Here is a 22658-nt window from a genome sequence, read left to right as displayed (position 1 = left end):
CCATTGCTTCTTGTTCTATCGTTAGAGGCTAAGGTGAACAAGTATTCTCCCTCCTCCCAATGACACCCTTTTAGATACCTGAAAACTGCTATCATGTCCCCTCTCAGTCTTCTCTTTTCCAAACTAAATAAACCCAATTCTTTCAGTCTTCCTTCATAGGTCATGTTCTCAAGACCTTTAATCATTCTTGTTGCTCTTCTCTGGACCCTCTCCAATTTCTCCACATCTTTCTTGAAATGCAGTGCCCAGAACTGGACACAATATTCCAGTTGAGGCCTAACCAGCACAGAGTAGAGCAGAAGAATGACTTCTCGTGTCTTGTTTACAACACACCTGTTAATGCATCCCAGAATCACGTTTGCTTTTTTTTGCAACAGTATCACACTGTTGACTCATATTTAGCTTGTGGTCCACTATGACCCCTAGATCTCTTTCTGCCATACTCCTTCCTAGACAGTCTCTTCCCATTCTGTATGTGTGAAACTGATTGTTCCTTCCTAAGTGGAGCACTTTGCATATGTCTTTATTGAACTTCATCCGGTTTATCTCAGACCATTTCTCCAATTTGTCCAGATCATTTTGAATTATGACCCTGTCCTCCAAAGCGGTTGCAATCCCTCCCAGTTTGGTATCGTCTGCAAACTTAATAAGCGTACTTTCTATGCCAACATCTATGTTGTTGATGAAGATATTGAACAGAGCCGGTCCCAAAACAGACCCCTGCGGAACCCCACTTGTTATATCTTTCCAGCAGGATTGGGAGCCATTAATAACTACTCTCTGAGTACGGTTATCCAGCCAGTTATGCACCCACCTTATAGTAGCCCCATCTAAATTGTATTTGCCTAGTTTATCGATAAGGATATCATGTGAGACTGTATCAAATGCCTTACTAAAGTCTAGGTATACCACATCCACTGCTTCTCCCTTATCCACAAGATTCGTTATTCTATTAAAGAAAGCTATCAGATTGGTTTGACATGATTTCTTCTTTACAAATCCATGCTGGCTATTCCCTATCACCTTACCACCTTCCAAGTGTTTGCAGATGATTTCTTTAATTATTTGCTCCATTATCTTCCCTGGCACGGAAGTTAAACTAACTGGTCTGTAGTTTCCTGGGTTGTTTTTATTTCCCTTTTTATAGATGGGCACTATATTTGCCCTTTTCCAGTCTTCTGGAATCTCTCCTGTCTCCCATGACTTTCCAAAGATAATAGCTAGAGGCTCAGATACCTCCTCTATTAACTCCTTGAGTATTCTAGGATGCATTTCATCAGGCCCTGGTGACTTTTCTAAGTGATTTTTAACTTGCTCTTTTTTTATTTTATCTTCTAAACCTACCCCCTTCTCATAAGCATTCACTATGTTAGACATTCCTTCAGACTTCTCAGTGAAGACGGAAACAAATAAGTCATTAAGCATCTCTGCCATTTCCAAGTTTCCTGTTACTGTTTCTCCCTCCTCACTGAGCAATGGGCCTACCCTGTCCTTGGTCTTCCTCTTGCTTCTAATGTATTGATAAAAAGTCTTGTTTCCCTTTATTCCCATAGCTAGTTTGAGCTCATTTTGTGCCTTTGCCTTTCTAATCTTGCCCCTGCATTCCTGTGTTGTTTGCCTTTATTCATCCTTTGTAATCTGACCTAGTTTCCATTTTTTATATGACCCCTCTTTATTTTGTAGGTCATGCAAGATCTCGTGGTTAAGCCAAGGTGGTCTTTTGCCACATTTTCTATCTTTCCTACCCATCGGAATAGCTTGCTTTTGGGCCCTTAATAGTGTCCCTTTGAAAAACTGCCAACTCTCCTCAGTTGTTTTTCCTCTCAGTCTTGATTCCCGTGGGACCTTACCTATCAGCTCTCTGAGCTTACCAAAATCCCCGTTCCTGAAATCCATTGTCTCTATTTTGCTGTACTCCCTTCTACCCTTCCTTAGAATTGCAAACTCTATGATTTCATGATCACTTTCACCCAAGCTTCCTTTTACTTTCAAATTCTCAACGAGTTCCTCCCTATTTGTTAAAATCAAGTCTAGAACAGCTTCCCCCCCAGTAGCTTTTTCAACTTTCTGAAATAAATAATTGTCTGCAATGCAGTCCAGGAACTTATTGGATAGTCTGTGCCCTGCGGTGTTATTTTCCCAACATATATCTGGATAGTTGAAGTCCCCTATCACCACCAAATCTTGGGCTTTGGATGATTTTGTTAGTTGTTTAAAAAAAGCCTCATCCACCTCTTCCACCTGGTTAGGTGGCCTGTAGTAGACTCCTAGCACGACATCACCCTTGTTTTTTACCCCTTTTAGCCTAACCCAGAGACTCTCAACACTTCGTCTCCTATGTCCATCTCCACCTCAGTCCCAGTGTGTACATTTTTAATATATAAGGCAACACCTCCTCCCTTTTCCTCCTGTCTATCCTTCCTGACGAAACTATACCCATCCACACCAACATTCCAATCATGTGTATTATCCCACCAAGTTTCAGTGATGCCAACAATGTCATAGTTGTATTTATTTATTAGCACTTCCAGTTCTTCCTGCTTATTACCCATACTTCTCACATTTGTATATAGGCATCTAAGATGCTGGTTTGATCTTGCCTCCCAGTTTTGCCCTGACCCTCCTTTCTCTCTGCCATTATAGCCCACGCTTCCTCTTGTTTCCGACCCATCTCCCAGGTCTTCATGTTCCCCACTTACCTGTGGGCTTTACTCATTTGTCCCCGTCAAACCTAGTTTAAAGCCCTCCTCACTAGGTTAGCCAGTCTGTGTGCAAATCAGGCCTTTCCCCTCCTCGAAAGGTGAATGCCATCTCTGCCTAGCAGTCCTTCCTCGAATAGCATCCCGTGGGCGAGGAAACCAAAGCCCTCCTGGCGACACCATCTTCACAGCCAGGCATTCACCTCCACGATGCATCTGTCTCTGCCCGGGCCCCTACCTTTGACAGGAAGAATCGAAAAGAATACCACCTGCTCTCCAAACTCCTTCACTTGTACTCCCAGAGCCCTGTAGTCACTCTTGATCCGCTCAGCGTCACTCCTCGCAGTATCATTTGTGCCCACACGGATGAGTAGCATGGGGTAGTAGTCAGAAGGCCGGATAATCCTCGACAATGCCTCTGTAACATTTCGGATATGGGCCCCCGGCAGGCAGCATACCTCCCGGGATGAACGGTCAGGGCGACAGATGGGCGCTTCCGTCCCCCTCAGCAGAGAGTCTCCGACCACCACTATCCTACATTTCCTATTTTCAGTGGTGGCAGCAGACCTCCCAGCCTTAGGGGTACGAGGCTTCTCCTCCTTTACTGTAGGGGGTGATTCCTTCTCTCCTGTATCAAGAAGAGCATAACGGTTACCTACCACGGCGGGAGGGTTCGCAGCAGGGGTGGAGCACTGCCCGCTGCCAGAAGTCACCAGCTGCCAGTGTCCACTCTGAGCCATCTCCTCCTCCACCAGTGGTGTGTCAGCAGTCCTGTGAACTGGGACAGCTACCTCAGCTGTCTCCACATGGATGCTGTCCAGGAATTGCTCATGGTTTTAATTCCTGTGTTTTAATCCTGCCTAAGGCCACAAGGCAATTCAGTGGCAAAGATAAGTCACTTAGAGCCGCTGTGGAACCCTTATTCACACTGACAAGTGCATATTCATAAACATAGTCCCATTGAACTCCCATTTGTCAGGAGTGTGTGGGACAGCAACATGGGTCATTTTTGTCTACCGTTCCATATTACGGAGTACAAAAGGGAAGGCAGAGCTTTTGAATAGAATATAGTCAGTGGGAGAGTGAATAAGAACTGATATAGGTAGAGTGGAATGGTGCAAAGCCTTTGAATGTGGAGCTTGATAGATGGAATCACAGCCCATCTTATACAGGAGCTGTTTATTAAAGAAAAAAGATACAAACAAGAGTCACAACAAAGAAGCTTCCACACAACTTGAGTCCCTGTTTTGTCTCCCTTGTTTACCAGGGAACACACTATGTGCCAAGTCTTGAATTGGGCTGGTATGTGCCTATACATCATACTCTCAGTTGTCCACCATCTTACCTCACTTCTTTCCAGCCCTCATTGTTACCATTGGCTAATCAGAGCCAATGATAGCAAAATTCAAAAGTTCTTGGACATGAAAGCCCCAGCTCAGAAGTTGCTTCGACAGCAGCTGCCTGCAAGGGGAGCAAGAGGAGGGGCTGCCACCACCAGCCTTTTCCTGTTCCTATGGGTGAACAATTGCAGGAAGAGTCAGCAGTGGAAGGTCCTTGGGAATAGCACCGAGGGGCTTCTGCTACAGAGAAGAGTACCTGCTGTCTGCCTGTGGTCTGCAGCCAGGGAGGAGCAGCTAGTGAGGAAGAAAAACAGCCCAGGAAGGGAAGAAGACACACTAGGATCAACACAATCCCCAGACCTGCCAAGTTGAGAGGAGTCCACATTAGCACAGGGAACCTGCCACACTTCCTAGCAGGGACCAGAGACTCCTAGCACATGGGATCTGAGGCAATTCACACATCCAGTAAGGGACTAGAAAGCTTCACTGTATCCAGTGACTTAATTGGAGACCCCTAGAATGGGACCTGAGACCCTCAGTGGAGCATTTACTACTTGGTGAAAGGCAGGCTGTGTTCTTCTATCACTGTCCACTAAAGGTTTCTCTTTACCCAACTTAAGGCGACGTTCATGTCTGACCCTGTGCTCAGGGCCCTGGACTTTGACAAGCCATTCCTAGTCACCACACTTGCATCTGAGCATGGTATAGGAGCAGTTCTCATGCAGGAAGCAACGGATCACAACTTCCATCCTCTTGTGTTTCTTAGCAAGAAACTGTCTGAGAGGGAAAGTCACTGGTCAGTCAGTGAAAAGGAATGCTACGCCATTGTGTATGCCCTGGAAAAGCTACGCCCATATGTTTGGGGACGGCGGTTCCAGCTACAAACTAACCATGCTGCGCTAAAGTGGCTTCGTACTGCCAAGGGGAACAACAAGAAACTTCTTCGTTGCAGTTTAGCTCTCCAAGATTTTGATTTTGAAATTCAGCACATTTCAGGAGCTCCTAACAAAGTAGCTGATGCACTCTCTCGTGAAAGTTTCCCAAAATCTAGTAGTTAAAAAGTGTTCTTAAAATGTAAAAGTCTGTTAGTTATATACTTAGTGGTATATGTAAAGGTGCATGTGTTGTATTAATCTGTTTATTTTAAAGTTCTAGGAGGAAATTGCCGCCAGTGAGGTTCCCCACTGTCTGCAATTTGGGGGCGTGTCATAAACATATAGCTAAGGGTTAATGTTAGTTTACCTGTAAAGGGTTAACACAGGGAACCAAACACCTGACCAGAGGACCAATCAGGAAACAAGACTTTTTCAAATCTGGGTGGAGGGAAGTTTTGGGTGTGAGTTCTTTGTTCTTTGTCTTGGTTCGGTGACCCTCTCGGCTCTGAGAGTGATCTTTCTATCTCCAGGCTTTCTAATCTTCTGTTTCCAAGTTGTAAGTACAAGGATAGTAAGACAATAGGTTTATATTGTTTTTTTGTATTTACATGTGTGTAGTTGCTGGAATGTGTTAAATTGTATTCTTTTTGGATAAGGCTGTTTATTCATTTTTTCTTTTAAGCAATTGACCCTGTATATTGTCACCTTGATACAGAGACCATTTTATGTCTTTTTCTTTCTTTTTAAGACCTGTTTGTGTGTTTTTCACTGGTTAAGGCTAAGAAACGAAGGGAGGGGGAAAATCTCTTTGTGTTAGATTTACTAAGCCTGACTTTGCATACCCTCTGGATGAGGGGAGAGAGAGATTGATCTCTCGGTACTTGTGTTTCAAGGACTTGAAGCAGGGAATCTCCGAGAGTACCCAGGGCGGGGAAATCTGGGAGGTGGTAAAGAGGGAGAAGGGAAGTGGGTTATTTCCCTTTGTGGTGAGACTCAGGGCATCTGAGTCTTGGGGTTCCCCAGGAAGGTTTTGGGGAGACTAGAGTGAGCCAGACACTGGAATTCTGGCTGGTGGCAGCGATATCAGATCCAAGCTGGTAATTAAGTTTGAAGGTTTCATGCTAGCTTCTCATGTTCTGAATTCTGAGGTTCAGATCTGAGTAGGAGACTTATAACAGCTTCACTGTATCCAGTGACTTAATTGGAGACCCCTAGAATGGGACCTGAGACCCTCAGTGGAGCATTTACTACTTGGTGAAAGGCAGGCTGTGTTCTACTATCACTATCCACTAAAGGTTTCTACCAGGAAGAGGTGCCTTAATTTGTTCTTGAAATTCTATTGGCTGAAATTCACCCCATTCATAATCTCTATATATTGAGGTGGTGACCATCTCAAATGAGGTGACATCTGCCCAACACCGGAGTATCTGAGCATGTTAGTGGGCAGAGCTATTGTTCCCCAATTTGACCCTTGCCCTGCCCAAGACTCTGTGTAATGCACAGGGACATCTAGTGGCTGAATTGTGCATTGCAGGTAAACATTGCATTACATGAGAACCTTGAATTTGATGCAGAAGCACAGATGAGAGATTACCATAGGGGAGTACCATGGTCACAGCTGCAGGAGTGGATGCTGATTTCAGCAGCAGAGTTTTGTGTAGCCTGGGAGAAGGCCAAGTGAGTTGCAGGGAAAGGCCAGAGAAGGAGGTTGCAGTTGCTGAAGCAAGAGATGACTGACTGATGAACAAAGGATTTTGCAATAGGAATGCAGAGGACCGGATCGGTATATGGTTATATGGTTAAATGTATGTTTGTCAGTTCATTTTGTATGCACATGCCTTCCTTTTTACACAGCACTAATAACCATGGAACATCTGTTTGCCTCTGTAAATCAACACAAACCCTATAAAAACATGCCTTAGAAAATAATTTGAAAATGTTAACCTTTTGTTTTAGTATTTAATAAATATAGTTAACAAACTTAATGACATGTTTGATTACTGCAGCTCATGCCTCTGGGCTCTGTGGGAGGCAGGAGGTGGGGCATATCAACAAGAGCAGTCAAGACTCTCTACTCACCATTGCATTTGTTACTTTAAACAAATCCTACATGGATCTAGGAAAAGCCAGTGTGCACAGAAAACAGCATTCAAGTAAAAATTGACTTGGGACCAGATTGTTCCTGTAGGTGGATAATTTCTGTGCAGGGGCAGAGTTTCTGTAATATTTTTAATTGAGGCCTAGAAAGATTTTTAGCCACCCATGGAACTAGTAATGAGTTCATCCAAAGCACTGAACTGGTACTTAGGAGATCCAGTTTCTAGTCCTGGCTATTCCATGAGGGGTGACTTTTGGCAACCCACTTAACTTCCCTGTGCCTCAATTTCCCCAGAATAATGGGGCTAATGATACTTAGCTTCCTTTGTGAAGTACTCTGAGATCCCTGGATATAAAGTGCTATAGAAGAGCTAATTATTATTACTAATAGTTCCCAATGACTCCCCAAGTTCTACAATGGAACAGAAATATATAGAGATTCGTTTTGAAAGAAATTCTAGAATAAAATTTGTTCATGCAAACTCTTTGTCAAATAATTGTAAATAACACATAAATTCATAAAAATTGTAACCTCTGTGGATAATTGGCAAACAGGAAAATGGTTACATTTGTGTGAGGCATTATTTTCAATGAATATTTCACCCTGTTACACAAATTGGGGTGCTGTATTTCTTACCATATGTAAGAAACATTTGTTTCCTAAACAGTTCTTTTTGGCTCAGCTTTCTCAAGGTTTGCTACCTGCCTCCAGCTTTTGCAGGCTGCGGAAGTGAAAAGAACTGGTTCAGTGTCATTTCATATATCCTTCCATCACCTGAAAAAACTTCAACTAGGTCATCACAGAATCTTCGCTTCTCCAAAGAGAATTAGCTCATTTTCTCCAACCTGTCCTTGTGACTTCAGATTGTGTGATCTAGTATTATCTGCTCTGTTCCCTGGAGGACAATTAGATGGACTGTTAAAAGAGGACTTTCAAACTGACTCAAGATAGGCCAGAAACATACTTGGCCTGTATTTCTGTTGCTATAGCTGAAGATCCTTATGTTACTGTGTTGGCTTTCTTACATGCAGGCCAGCTTTCCTTCCTGCCTGATACTTCAGTGATGACGTAGTGGTTTTGGTATTGTTGTGGTGTGTGAAATAATCACAAGGAAGAATGAATATGCTCAAATCTAGAGTTTTTGATTTTTTTTACTATGAAAACTGAACTGGACCTATATCAGTCTACAATTCAGCCTGGGAAATATTAATTATGGCATATCCCTATGTTCATGCTGAATTGTGCACAGCCACCTCATCCCCAAGGGAGGCAGAATTCTGCCTAAAGCTTCCTATTTGTTCCTGGGAAGCATGCCCATTGCTACACCCTTTCAGCGGCTGCAGTAAAGTCCTTTCTACATGGCCAGACTGCTTAGGACAGGACTTGTTGTCCCCTTGTTGTTTAGGAGTTCAAGAGAGAGGACGCTTTTTTGCTTTCTTCTCCACATACATGCCCTTCGAAAGCCAGACACATTCTTCTTTGAGTGATTGCACATGTGTGTTCCACACTTGGTGTCAGTGTACTCAGTGCGTGGCCATTGGAAATGTTTTCCCTCAGCGGTACTCATTGGGCAGTTTGAGCTCCCCCTGCGGCTGTGCACCGCTGCATGTAGGTATAAAGAGCAGAGCCACCTCTAGCCCAGCTCATTTCCTTTTTACTGCCTGTGATGGTTGTTGGAACGCTGTTCAATGCCAGAATAGAACAGTTCTCTCTCACCTTTGTAAATGATGTGTTTGTGTGTGTGCGCGGTTAGTCTAGTCTTCATGTTAGGATAGTTAGTAAGTTTTAGTTGTATTTTAAAAAAAGCTTTTCGGATTTGTTGTTTTCCCCATTTGGGGGAGTTTTCTATTCACAGTGCCAAGGTATACTCTGGCCACTGGGCTTTGGGAGAAGCACACATAAAGGACCAGTGCCAGTTTTGCAGGGAGCTCAGGCCTAGGATGAAGAAGGCTGAAATTTCTGCTAATGGAGGCAGTGCTCCGGCCACCGTTGGAACCATCATAGTCTGAATTGGTGTTGAGTGCTGCAACATCAGTGAGAAGCATGCCTCTAGCTTTAGTGGAATCCTAGCACCATTCTCCTTCACCTGTTCTGAGGAAGAAATACAAAACTTCCATAGAGGCCCAAGCCAGGGGAAGGTCTCCACCCTGTAAATCTGATAAGAAGAGCTGGATCAGCCCCACCATGTGAGAGGAAGGAGAATCTTTATTGTTGGACTCTGAGGTGGGATCTTACATCTCATAACCCCAAAGCAAGACCTGCCAGTTTCCTCAAAGATCCTCTCTTCTGACTATGGGACCTGCCATGTTAATGTGGCCAGGACAGTGGGGCCCTGCCCTGTACCATTGGCCATTTTGGAACCCTTGAGGGTTTTCTCCAGCTTCCAGATCTTCCACACACTGTGCATATTAAGTGCCCTAGTCTAGAAGGGTAGAATCTGTGTACCAAACATCAGGAAGCTGTTTCAGAACGAGAGCAACAGCCAGTAGAAGGAATAATATCCACTTCAATCTTGGCAACCTCTCCAGATGAGGCCATTTTGTCCAGGACAACTTCACCCCCTCCTGATAATTTTAAAGTTTATCAGGAGTTGTTAAAGAGTGTGACTGGGTGTACAGATGGAGGTGGTCAGGAAGTCCTCACATCACCTGATCGACATTTTATTATCTGTGTGTTTGTGACAGGGTGGACTAGGCCCTGGGGTCCCCTGCTGGAGGCCTTGTGGCCGTGCCACACCATGCCCCAGAAAAGGGCAGTAGCGAGGTCCTCTAAGCTGCCTAGAGCAGCTGTTTGGGAAACAGCCCATTAGGGCCCAGCAGGCTCATATAAAAAGAGCTGCAGGGATAGACTGAGGTCAGTTCTTTGCTAGAGCTGTTGTAGAGTGGATTGTGCTCTAGGCTGACTGCTGGGACTCCACCAAGACAAGGCCCTGAGGCAAGATTGAAGAAAGTGTGGGAGCCATAGGGAAGTGACCCAGGGAATTATAGCAGCAATCCAGTTTATTTAAAGGGACATTGTTGACAGCTGCCTGGGCTGGGACCTGGAGTAGAGGGTGGGTCTGGGTCCCCCCCACCAGTCACTGGGAAAGTGGCCTGGACTTTGAGGCACCCCAGAAGGGGGACTGAATCAGGGCCGGCTCCAGCTTTTTTGCCACCCCAAGCAGCAAAGCGGGGGAGGGGGGGAAGATAAAGCCATGATCGGTGGCAGCTCTACCGTGCTGCTTCATTCTTCAGCAGCAATTCGGTGGTGGGTCCTTCACTCCGAGAGGGACTGAGGGACCCACCACCAAAGACCTGGATGTGCTGCCCCTTTCCATTTGCCGCCCTAAGCACCTGCTTCCTTTGCTGGTGCATGGAGCCAGCCTTGGACTGAACTGTAGTGGCCTAGCTGAAGAGCTGGAGACAGAAAGATCCTGAGAGAGTGAAGACATTGCCTCCAGGGAAGGTGCCCTGGGGCACTGCTCTATTCCAGAGCAGGGACAAACAGAGAAACATTACAAATGGCACTGAGAGAAGCCTCTGTTGGATTGTACCCCGAAAGGGGTTTGCTTTGCTTTTATCTCACAGACAGACTCTGTATGACTTGGGCAGAGGGCTGACTCAGTGAAAAACCACCACAAACAGAGAGAGAGAGCAGGCACACGCACTCAGCCAGGGGGCACTTGCCAGAGGTAAATGCAGCCCTGTTACAAGGTTCCTTCAGGCTACCTTTGCCAACTGAGGCAATACTAGAACCATAAAGGCTTCATGGCAGATTCCATCCTCTTTTTGCCTCCCACCTCTAAAGGGGGAGAAATAAAGTACTATGTACCCTTCCATGGTTTTGAGTACCTTTTATACTCTCTCACCTCTGGGCTCATTAGTCATCAGAGCAGCTACCGAGAAAGAGCAAAAGGGGACCAGGCTGCCAGCCCCATGTCACAAGATGCTAAAAGGCTCGACTTATTTGGCAGAAAGATTTATATGACAGGACTTTTGCAGCTGCATATCGCTAACCAACAGGCTTTGTTGGGGTGACATGATTTTAATTTGTGAGGCTCCATGGAAAAGTTTAGAGAGCTGCTTCTAGGAAATGCTAGGCAGGAGTTCTCTTCCCTGGTCTATGAGGGCAGACTAGTCATGAAAACAGCCTGCCAGCTGGATGCGGCAGACTTGGCAGTTAGAACCATGGCTTCTGCAGTTGCCACGTGTAGATCATCCTGTTTGCAGTCTTCTGATCTTCCCTATGAAGTCCAGAATAGTATCCAAAACTTGCCGTTGAAGGGTTCTTTTCTCTTCTTGGACCAGATGGACAACAAGCTCCATGAACTTAAGGATGCTAGAGCCACCTTAAAGGCCTGCCCCAGTCAAGAAGCACTATAGGGCCCAGCAGTTGCACCAATATGCTGCTGCTCCTTCTCACAGGACCTGTCAAAAAAGAGGCTCAGGGGTTATAGGCATAGGCCTCACCCTCCTGCCGCTTTGGCTCCTGCTCTGGGCCCTTCAAGACACCTGGGAAGTGCAAAGCAGTCAATTTGATGGGCTGATTGAGGTCTACTTACCAGCCTCCATCTCTCCACACCCAAACTCCGTCACCTCCTCAAACTGTCTGTCCCACTTCCACAGTGCTTGGTCCTGAATTTCTTCCGACCAGTGGATCTTGAGCATTGTGGAAATGGAATAAACTTTCCAGTTTACTTTTACCCTTCCCTCCCCCACACTCTGCCTGTCCCTCTTCAGGTAACACTCTTACAAAAAAAGCCTTATCCATGCAATACAATCACTTCTTTGTTTGGGAGCCACAGAGCAATGGTTCTCAAGCGGGGGTATGCAGAAATTTTCCAGGGGTACATGAACTCATCTAGATATTTGCCTAGTTTCACAACAGGCCACATGAAATGCACTAGTCAAGTCAATACAAACTAAAATTTCATACAGGCAGTAACTTGTTTATACTCTTCTATACTGAAATGTAAGTAAAATATTTATATTCCAAACATTTTATTTTATAATTATATGGTAAAAATGAGAAAGTAAGCAATTTTTCAGTAATAGTGTGCTGTTACATTTTTGTATTTTTGTCTGATTTTGTAAGCAAGTAGTTTTTAAGTGAGGTGAAACTTGAGGTATGCAAGACAGATCAGACTCCTGAAAGGGGTACAGTATTCTGGAAAGGTTGAGTGTCTCTGCCATACAGAAGCTTCCATGCAGTCTCAGAGGGAAGAGGTTTTAGTCCTGATATTTCCAAATACCAAAAGCAAAAGAGGGTCTCAGTCCAATTTTAGACCTTTGTCAACTCAACACATTCATATGGTCACTTTAGCTTCTATTATTCCTTCCCTGGGCTCTAGGGACTGGTATGCCACCCCTGACTACAAATATGCCTGCTTCCATGTGGAAATCAATCTAGTTCACAGGAAGTACCTTAGATTTCTGGTAAATCAAAATCCTTACCAATTCACTATATTGTCTGTTGTCCTGTCAGCAGCTCCCAGGGTCTTATAAAAGTCATGGCCAATAGAGCTGCTTTCCTCTGAAGCTAAGAAGTTCAGGTTTACTGCTATCTGGATGACTGGCTGGTCAGGGACTTGTCCAGACTGCAACTACAGAACAGCATTGCCCTGATCTAGTCAACATTCACTGCTCTGTGACTGTTAATCAACAGAGAAAAATCTCTCCTCTCTTCAGTTTGGAGGATAGAGTTTACAGGGACTATATTGGATTTATCTCAAGTGAGGCCCTTTCTTCTGAACTCCAGGTTCCAGGCAATCCAATCCAATTGTTATAGATTTGAAGGCTCACTTGGTCACAATAGCACAAAACTGTTTGAGGCTTCCAGTTCACATGTGTCACCTGTGTGGTCTTTGAGGCTTCTGCGTCGCATGGGTAACCTACATGGTTCAATGCGCCCAACTGCACCTCAGAGTTCTGCAGGGCTGGCTGGCATCAGTCTCCTTGTTCAATCTCCATCAGTTAGACTCAATGGATAGAACTGCAGAGCCATGTGAAACGTGCCAGATTGGCTTTGCACAGTTGTGGTAAGCCTACAACTGCCCCTTCAAATTCCAGTAGTTCACAGGGACTTAGGCTCATTATATATGTCTGAGATTCATGCAGACCTGAAAGCTCTATATGAACCTTGTCTCATCTTACCATATCCAGCTCTTCCCTCATACTATCCCTCTTCTCACAACAGAGTCCCCTAAAAATATCTCTCTCTCTCTCTCTCTCTCTCCTGCTCAGAGGACCTATGGGCATTCCTCCTCAACCTCATCTCCTCCTGTTGAAACATTGTGTATGTGATCCTTGAAGAGCAAGCAACAAATGGATAGAATGAACCTGTTGTGGTTTTCATTGAAGTCCCCATTCACTTCAATGGAAGCAGGGCTCAATGTTTACAGTATTAAGGCCTGATACTGCAAGGTTTGGAATGCTTTCAACTCCTATGGAAGCTGAAAGGGCCCTTAGAGAACAAGACTGTATTTATTTCAGCCCTGCTAGTGCACTATCCTTGACTATCTCTTCCTTTCGCCCAGCCAGATGATCTAGTTCACAGAAATGTGTGAGTTCCCTTCTCAGAAGTCATTTTTCTAATAAAGGGACACTATTTCCTTTGGGAGAGATCAAAATTTAACTGATTTATTTTATCTGCAAGGTCCTTTCAACTCTTTATTATATTTTAAACTGAAGCTTTGCTCTATTTTCCCCCTCAACAACATTAAAAACAAATGCAACAGTTCACAATTTCCCTAGAAAAACTCTACAATAGCAAATGAAGAAAGAGAGCAAAATGTTGCATCAGGAAACAAGTTTCAGTTTCACACTTTCCAAACGTTATTAACAGAAGAGAATAAAAGATGTTCCAATAGTTTGTATTCATCTCTAATGCGTATGATTCTGTGATTCAGGTTAGTCATTCAGTAGCATTTTAATGACGATGTATTTTAAGAATTTCTATGAGATATTTGGTACCAGACATTGGCAGCTCTCCTGGATTTTTTTTCAAGGGGCAATGGAACTACATAAAAAACCTCAAAATTCTCATGCCAGTTGTTAAATGTGTTCTACAAATGAGAAGCCCTAAGAGCCAAACACCAGATTTTAATTAAACTTTTGCTTAGGAACCAAAGAAGCAATGCTGATTGGGTAACAATGAAAAAGATTTCAGCTGTTTGGGTTTTGTCACGTTTAAAACTCTCGCTGATTATAGGATTTTGTTAGCTTTGGCTGGTTGTATAAATTGTTAATTTAGTCCCATCAAAGCTTCTAATATAAGGTAAAAAGAAACATCACTAACAAGTTTTCTTGCATTTTTTCCCTTTCCTTTGCGCTCCAGCGAATGTGAGAATGCTTTGCTCAATTAAGTGAGTCTGAAATCTACAAGTGAATAAGGAGTCTTGAACATACAGTAATTTATGTTTATCAATTCAGTGCACATACTTTTTTTGACATGTGCTTCCTGCCTGATTTTCTAACAATCCTTTATTTTCTGCAGGTGGCCGTGATAAACGAGGTGGTCCCATCCTGACCTTTCCAGCACGCAGCAATCATGATAGAATAAGGCAGGAAGACCTTCGGAAACTTGTGACTTATTTGGCCAGTGTGCCAAGGTAAAGCTCAAAAGAAAACACTTCAAAGCTGAGGGGTGGATGAGTGGGTGGGGGAATTTAGTTCTTGGCAGTTGCTGATTTCCAAGTATTAACCTTTTAGTGCTTAGAACACACGTTTTCCCATTCCAATTACTTTCATCCAGTGAGATGTGATGCAAGAGAATGAGAGGTTAGAGATGGTGCTAGTAAAGCTGGGCCTTTGGCATCTTGTTTGCACTGAACTGACGACAACAATTCCTGTTTTCGTCATTTCTTTTAGGTTGTTCTAGATGATTTCGCTTTAGCAGGTTTGAGGGAGCCATTGTCTGGCATTGCTTTTTAATACTTTCATTGCCAGCTTCAGGAAAGCTGGTGCAGGAAGGTATAATTCCCTGTACAGGAAGGAAGGGATTCACTCAATGGAGGGTAGGCATTATTTCTGTGACAGTACATCCTTGAGGTTTCTGCTGGGCAGTTTGCACTCCCAAGCGCTGCCTAATTTCCACCAGCAGGTTCTGCTGATGGAAAGTACTGAACCTGCTGTCAAGTCTCAAATATTGACTATGCCCTCTCTTTGGCCAGTTCCCCCAATTTTTCAGGGTGTTCTAACTCCTTATATCCCCTTCACCCAGAAGACACTAAACAGCTGTTTTGTGTCTCTGCAACCTTGTTCCTCAGTGAAGTTTCCAGCATAGGCAGGCAGAAACCCTGCACTGAATCTAATCTTGTTTTGGTGTCTTCGCAGATTAGAAACCCAGATCTATATAACTGGAGGAGGATTTAGTTTACTTTCTCGAGATGCTGATTAAAATAAGAGCCCAAACTTCCCTCATCCTCAAAGATTCAGGTACCTCTGAAGGTGGAAGCACATCTACTGGGAGTGCCTCCCCCTGTCATTTGGAAATTAATACATTCCCTTCCCAAAGGGCCTGATTCCCAGTCCTTTCTCAAACCCTGGCTTCTCCTAGCATAGACACTCTGCTTCACTATCCTTTTTCCAAAGTAAAAAGTCCTGTGTGAGTTATCTGGCCCTCCTTCTAGGAGAGACCACCAAAGTCTCTCTCTCATCTGGGAGAAAGAAGCCACTTCTCTCCTACTGTGATTTGTCCTCACTCCAAGCTACCACTGACTGTCAGGGAACTACATTTACCAGTAATCCATCAACACTGAGGAGAGGGACGTGTTCCAGCCCATCTTGCTCTTGGAGCTCTGGCGCGGACTATAAAAAGAGTTAGCATTTTTCTCACACACCCCAAATTGCCACCCTAGTGCATTTCAGTGACTATCACCTATCCCACAGATTGTCTACAGAGAAACATTTTGCAACAGGTAACTGCTGGCCTTTGATGCTTCCCTTAGCAACTTTTACGAGATGGCACCACCCATTTATAGGACTTACTCCTGACAAGTGCTAAAGCCATACCCACATCTCTCAGAAGGGGTGCAAAACTATATGCCACCTCCTGCTCTCTTCACCCTCTTCATCAGGCCTCCTCTAAAGTATGCCAGCTGGTAACAGTCTCTTAGAGCCATTACATCAGCCAGGGATTACTGAGGGGCAGGATGCCCTTGCCACTCACCTCCCCCCTGGAATGCCTTGACAAACCCATGGTTAGAGGAAGGTTGAGGGAGTTGGCCTAGAGCCATTATAGTCACTCTGTGCTAGCCAGGAATGCCAGCTTTCCCAAAGCCAAGTTCTTGCTCACAGAATACAGTTTATATTACTACAAAAATAATGCTAAGAGGGAAGAAGTGTCATTTCCATGACATTCAAGAGATAAGGGTATTGAATAATACACAGAGAGAAACACATTATCCCAATCAGTGCCCGAAGTTATGAGACTACATTCCAAGCTCCAAATACCTAAGTGTTTGGGGATCTTTCTGAGATGACCACAGTCAGGTGCAGATAGTTACAGGGGCAGAGCCTCTGTGTGCCCATACACTGCAGCATGTGATTTTAATTTCCTGCCTGGTGACAAAATTTCTTATGGCATCTGGCAGGGCTTCTTTTGTTATGTGATGTGTTGGGATTTTTTTTTCTTTCTTTTTAACTCATCAAGCCTTTTATTTACACATTGCTTGATCTCTCTTCAGCCGGCTCAATTTGTGACCATATTGTATAGAAGATTATGGATATGCTAGGGGTTGAGAGGGCAGTAGGTCAACCAGTGCGAATAAATGTCAGATTGCTTTGCAGTTGCCCTCCAGATATAGTAGTAATAAAACTGCTCTCATAGATGTTATCATTTCTTACATGAGTCATGGCTATGAAGATATGGCATTGCCTTCTTTCCTCGAGAACAGTGTTGCCAACAATTGCACAGTTAAAATGGCCTTTTAGCATGCTTAGTCTTTATCTGTAGCTTTCCCTTGTACTTGTAGCAGAAGCATTCAAGATATGTGCCCTGGGTTTGCCCTCTTATACAAGTAAATCAATAGAGAAGTATCTATATGCTTGTTTAGGTTCCCTCTCTCTTGGTTGTTTCAGCAATGTGCAATCTTTGAGGTTTGGTATTGCCTAGCTTGTTAACTAGGAATGAAGAAACCGAAAAAGCTCCAGCTAGCACAAAATACAGCAGTCTGGCTGCTTAGCAACATGAATCATTGTGAACACACTGCCTAGCCCAGCTCTCCTCTGTTCTGGCACCCTATTGAATAGAGTCCAATTCAAGGTCTCTGTCCTAAACTTCAGAACCCTCCCTGGGGTTGGCCATAGTTAGTTATAGAAGAGAGAGCCTCTGCATGTGCAATATGACCTCTCAGAAGCCTTCTGAGAGGAGGACAAAAGCTTTATAGGAGCTGGACCTAAATTATGAAACTCACTCCTGCAAAAGTTAGGAATGACCACAAGCTTCATCACATTCAAAGCTAAATGCAAATCTCATCCTTTCCTTTTGTCTTCCACCAATGAAGTATATAAATAGACATATACATATTCTGCCCCCCTCTTCCTAAATTATTTTTCCTATAGATTATGAAGGAAGTGGGGGAAATGGGAGAGATCATCATTATTGTTTGTTTGTTTGTTTTTAAATACTCAGCAGGTGCTTATGTACTGCGGTGATGGAGACTATGAAAGCACCTAGATGGACAGGACTGCATAATCTATTCTAGTTTTAAATTGTTTTACAGTCTACTTCTTTCCTAATCATTTATTAACAATCATTTTCGCTAAGCTTAGCCAGGAACCACTCAAAGGTATTTATTTTTTGACGATTGTGTCAAAATTACAATTTGATTCCATATCATCAGTGCCCAGTGCCCAGTCAGTCATTCATAGTGTATTTAACTTAACCATGCTATAATTAACCAATGTGTCAATGACCTACCAAATTACATGAGTATAGATTCTGGATACCATGTCAGGAGAAGGAATTCTAATATTGCTGTTGCTGAGGAGGTGGGTGGGGAGGGCGTTAGCCTTGGTGGAAGAATTAGAAAATCCTCCTCAGCAAAAGGGACTATAATTAATCATACTGACATCAGTATAACAATCCTCTCTGTATTTCCACTTCCTACAGCTCTGGAGAGAGAGAGATTACCATCCACACTGATGCTATCTCTCACTTAACCCTGGTTTTATATCCTAATGAAGAGGGCTGTGATGGTATGTTACCATGAGCTGTGTTCAGGGATAAGATTGGTGATGACATATAAGCTAGGGTGAAGTACGTTCTCTGTCCTAAAATAGCATTCCAAGTTTCTGATTCAGGTTTCTTTTGTTCCATTTGTTTTAACAGAATGACAACTCATTAGACATTTAACAGCATTAGACAGCAGTATCTCTTGGAGATGTAGCAGAATAGGAAATACTATTAAACAACTAAGGCCCGGTCCTGTCCCCGTAACTCACAGAGCACAGTGTGGCTTCAGTCGTGAGCCAAACCATGTATTATATTGAGGAAATTTCAGACAGCATTTTCATTCTCATCTTCACTTATATTCCTGGGCCATCTCAGCCTGGCAACGGCTTATCCTCATGGCTCGGGAGCCAAAGTTTGCCAACCCCTGAATTATAAGGTCGGCTTATGAACGGGCCATAAACATTTTCCATTTTTACTTATCAATCTTGGGGGGGTCGGCTTATAAATGAACCAGCTTATGATCGAGTATATACGGTACCTTTATTCTTAGTGAGTATCTGCCCATTCTTAATCTGCTCCTATTAGTGATAGCCTTTTCTGCTTATTTTGCAGGTGTACTTGTGTTTTCTTGATATGTGGAGCCAGATCTCCACTGCTGGAAATCAGTATAGCTTCCATGAACTCAATGAAGCTACTTTAATTAATTTACACAAGCTGAGGATTGGGTCACGATGTCCAAAACTTGAGAAGCATGACCTTATCTCTGATGACAAAGGATTTAGGATCAGAGAAGTTCAGCTATGCTGTTTTCCTATACTCCTTATATGGAGCATTATTCTGATCTCAGTTATGTAGATTTTAATCTGGCAGAGTTTGATTTCAGTAATGGTAGTCTTGATTTACATGTATTTATGTGAAATCATCAGCAGGCCAATCTTTGCTTTTGCAAACCCTTTAGAATCGAGAATTAAGTCTTGTGTAGGCTATAGGATGATCAAAAGGGGACAGTATATTATTAGCTTGAGCTTTCTGACTGCTCGCAGATCTCTGTGTCTTGGTCTGATATGATGAAGGAAATAGTCTTTCTCAGCTATAGATGGTCTTCCTGCTGAACACATTAACCTGTCTTGGAGTCAAAATCTGCAAGCTTCTTTGGTCTCTGCAGCAGAGGAAACCTAAAACATCTGGGAGACCAGTATTTTAAAGAAGTCTATTTTTATTTGTCCTCTTTAAAAACCTGCTCAAATATTTCCCCATTCTGGGGGACATCCAGGACTCATATCAGCAGAACAATGTTTTTAAGGGACAGGTCTATATGTCTGAACCGCTCGTTGGAGATGCCTTTCTGAGCCATTTTACAGCCACTAGAATCAGTGCAACTATTTAACTGCCTTTTAAGATTTATTTCAAGGTTTGGGGATTTTTTTAATAATTAAAAGTATGATACACAGCCTGGCAAAATGTAGCAATGTGTACCACAACTCTGGATTAATTTCAAGCTGTTCATTGATGACCTATGGTACTGTGTATATTAGGTTTTCTGGCCAGGACTAGTGTGAAACTCATTTTGTTGATTGATAGGAATTAAATGCTGCAGCTCTATTTTGTTACATGATCCTAATACGAAAGAAGCTTTAGAGTTGTTTTTGGAGGCTACAAAAATACCCACATATTTTAAAAATAACATTGGGCATTTCGTGCTAATTTTAGTACCTAAATATCTGGTGCCATGTGTCAGATAATTATTCTGCAGTACACTTGCCTAAAAAGAGCACATTAATAAATGAAGTGAAACTAATGAAGCTAATGGAGCTTTGGTATTTTCTTTAAATGTAGTTTAATTTTTTTTTAAATTGTGTATGCAGAAGGCTCATTGGGGGTGGATAATTGAGGGGACTGGTAATGGTTTAAAGAGTCTTATTCCTCCTGGTAGCCCCTTCAGATCCAGCCTAGATTGGCACAGTTATTAGGATTTATTACTATCTAATGCCCATTTGGTGGTCACTGTGAAATTAGTTGTTGGGCTTATTTCAGTTCCTAGGGTTCACGTACTCGGACACTGACCACATCATTTTGTATTAAGTGGCACCTTAGCTGGCGGTCTCAATTTAGAGGTCATTGACTCAAACGGCCATGGAGATCAAGCTTTCCACTTACCTGCTTACTAGATGTGAGCCTTCCAGAAGATGATCCCTCGGCTCCTTCCAGCTATGAAGATGACCTTTTCAGAACAGGATTGTGGCATGTTGGTGGGATTGTACAGGGGAAGCTTGTGTTGCCTTGATTGATACTGTACAGAGAGCATACAGAAAGTCTCCAAGGCTGGGAATTTGGCACTTTTCATCAACACTAAAAGCTGCTATGTTTTAAAAATAATTATAAAAAGCTTCATCAGGGTTTTCAGTCATTTTCAGGGCACAGAAGCCTTTGAGAGTTAGTCCAAACCTAATGACGATGCAGGACATTTCACATCAATTTCAAGACCACTTCCAATTTTGATTATTGTTGTTACCTTGAACAATTTGTCAGCCTGATCCTATACAGTGCTGAATGCCTTCTGCAAAGTCCTGAATGTCCTCTTCTCCCATTGACTTCAATGAGATTTGAGGGTGCAGAAAACTTTGTAGGATTTGGTCCTAAATCTGTTTGTTGCTGAAGAGTCAGTTCTGCTTCAGCTTCCAGTTGGATTACAATGCAAGTGTTTTCAGATTTGGTTTTGTAATGAATAACACAAATAGTATAATACAGTGCATCATGTGTAATGTACTGTGAATTGCACACTTCAGCTAGCCTTTTCCCTCTAAGTGGCATGATAACTTGGGGCTGTGTGCAGCTCTCTTCCCTAAGTGGTTAGAAAATGCATTGTATTTGGTCTAGTAGGAACTTCCCACGTCCATTTGGTGGATGTGTTGTGCGGAATAAAAAGGGCAAATAAGGCTGAAATAACATTAAGATCAGACAGAGACAAGAAAACTGTCCTGTTTTGTTTAATAATCTGTTAATCCTCAGAGTACATTTTTGCAGATGTCAGCAATGTGTGATCAAGGAGTCAGAAAAAAACTTTTGGTTATTTCAAGAATGGATCCTTTATTTAAATCAGCTTTCTGTGACTACTGAGAAAATATTTTACACTGGCTGAATAGGTGAAAGGTTTCTATTTATCTCCAAAAAATAATACTGCTTACAACATTTTAGAAGACCTGGAGTTCTGCTGTTAGTTTCCCATATCTGATTTTTCCAGCATTTCCATCTATTACACATTAGTTTGCTCTCCTTTATGCCATTAGAGAATTAAGATTTTTGGGGAGTTTATCATCCTACTTCTCCAAACTATCCATGTGTTTCTTACATGCTTTTCAACACCCTGTGCAAAAGTCAACATCTAATCAGATTTAGACTCTGAACCTGTAATCTTGCACACAGAGACCTGCACCTGTGTGAATCCACATCTGAAGTGTGATAGTCTCATAAAGTAGTTCGGTCAAAAATGTTCTCATGGAGTCCCACGTTTATGGTGTCTCAATGATTTCCACAGCAGTTTTTCTCATTTTATAAGGCAGATGTCTTTCTGCCAGCCACGCAGACATGCATTTTAAAGTCATACTGGGTTCTTTCTCACTTGTGCAACATCTCCAGCAATAAAGATTCTGGAGGCTAAGTTCTTCCCTCAGTGACGCCTAGGGAACCCCTTATCTTCCAACTGGTTGCTCAGTTGTAAATGGGTCTAATTTGAAGACTCTGTTATTGCGCTGGCGGCCCTGCAAGTGGAACTTAGTTAACAATAAGGATTCACAAGCCGGAAGAGAATTCACCTCACTTTCTTAGAGCTGTGCCTTTTCCCAGGGCTGAAAAGGAATTGGATCTTGCTTTATTCACTAGTGTCAGTGGATGTGACTGTATACATCCAGGGAAAAATTCTGCTGAATAAGAAGGTGACCTTTTAATGTAGTAACTTTTCAGAGGAGAAAAGTGGGCACCTGATGTCTTTTGGTTTTATCGTTTTGCTCTTTTCTAGTCTCAGTTCTACCCTGTAGTGTCCAGATCATTACTCTTTACCAGGGGGTGTGTTCGGGCTGTAGCTCCAGAGCTGATTGTTCTCTTACTTGCTAGGAGACACGGGTGGCAGCCAGCCACAGTTCCATTTCATAAACCCAGATCTTCCCAACAAACAAAAGGTGAAACTCAAATATGTCCACATTAAGTACAGTGCATGGTCCTGCTCTACTCAGCCATTGCATATGCTTTCCCCTTAGAGCCACAAATATGCTGCTTCCCTTTAAGTCCATGGGACTTCTCTCCTCTCAGGGAAAAGATTCAATAATTTTTAAATCTCAATTTTTCAAAAATTTGTTAAATCCTTCATAACCTCAGGTTTTTAGCAGTGCTTTCTGTTACTAGCTCTCCTCATAGCAGGAGCCTGATTCTCTCTTCTGTAATACTGAAAAATAGTAAAATGTACGGATGAAAAGAGAGGAATAGTGACAGAAGTACC

The 22658-nt window shown here is 43.0% G+C and overlaps 1 protein-coding gene across 6 annotated transcripts in view; it reads left to right on the top strand.

The window, feature by feature from the left end:
- KALRN (kalirin RhoGEF kinase) overlaps window positions 1-22658 on the top strand; it is a 798047-nt gene that overhangs the window by 240567 nt on the left and 534822 nt on the right. For all 6 annotated transcript variants that reach the window (XM_030580108.1, XM_030580107.1, XM_030580109.1 and 3 more), the window contains exon 3: window positions 14486-14600. In XM_030580108.1, the coding sequence (XP_030435968.1) occupies window positions 14486-14600 (115 nt within the window). The remainder of the gene's footprint in view (window positions 1-14485; window positions 14601-22658) is intronic.

The sequence above is a fragment of the Gopherus evgoodei genome, chromosome 11, assembly GCF_007399415.2.
Source record: "Gopherus evgoodei ecotype Sinaloan lineage chromosome 11, rGopEvg1_v1.p, whole genome shotgun sequence".
In the NCBI taxonomy this organism is placed as follows: domain Eukaryota; kingdom Metazoa; phylum Chordata; order Testudines; family Testudinidae; genus Gopherus; species Gopherus evgoodei.
The sequence above is the reverse complement of the archived record's forward strand: the minus strand, read 5'-3'. Positions and strand labels throughout refer to the sequence as shown.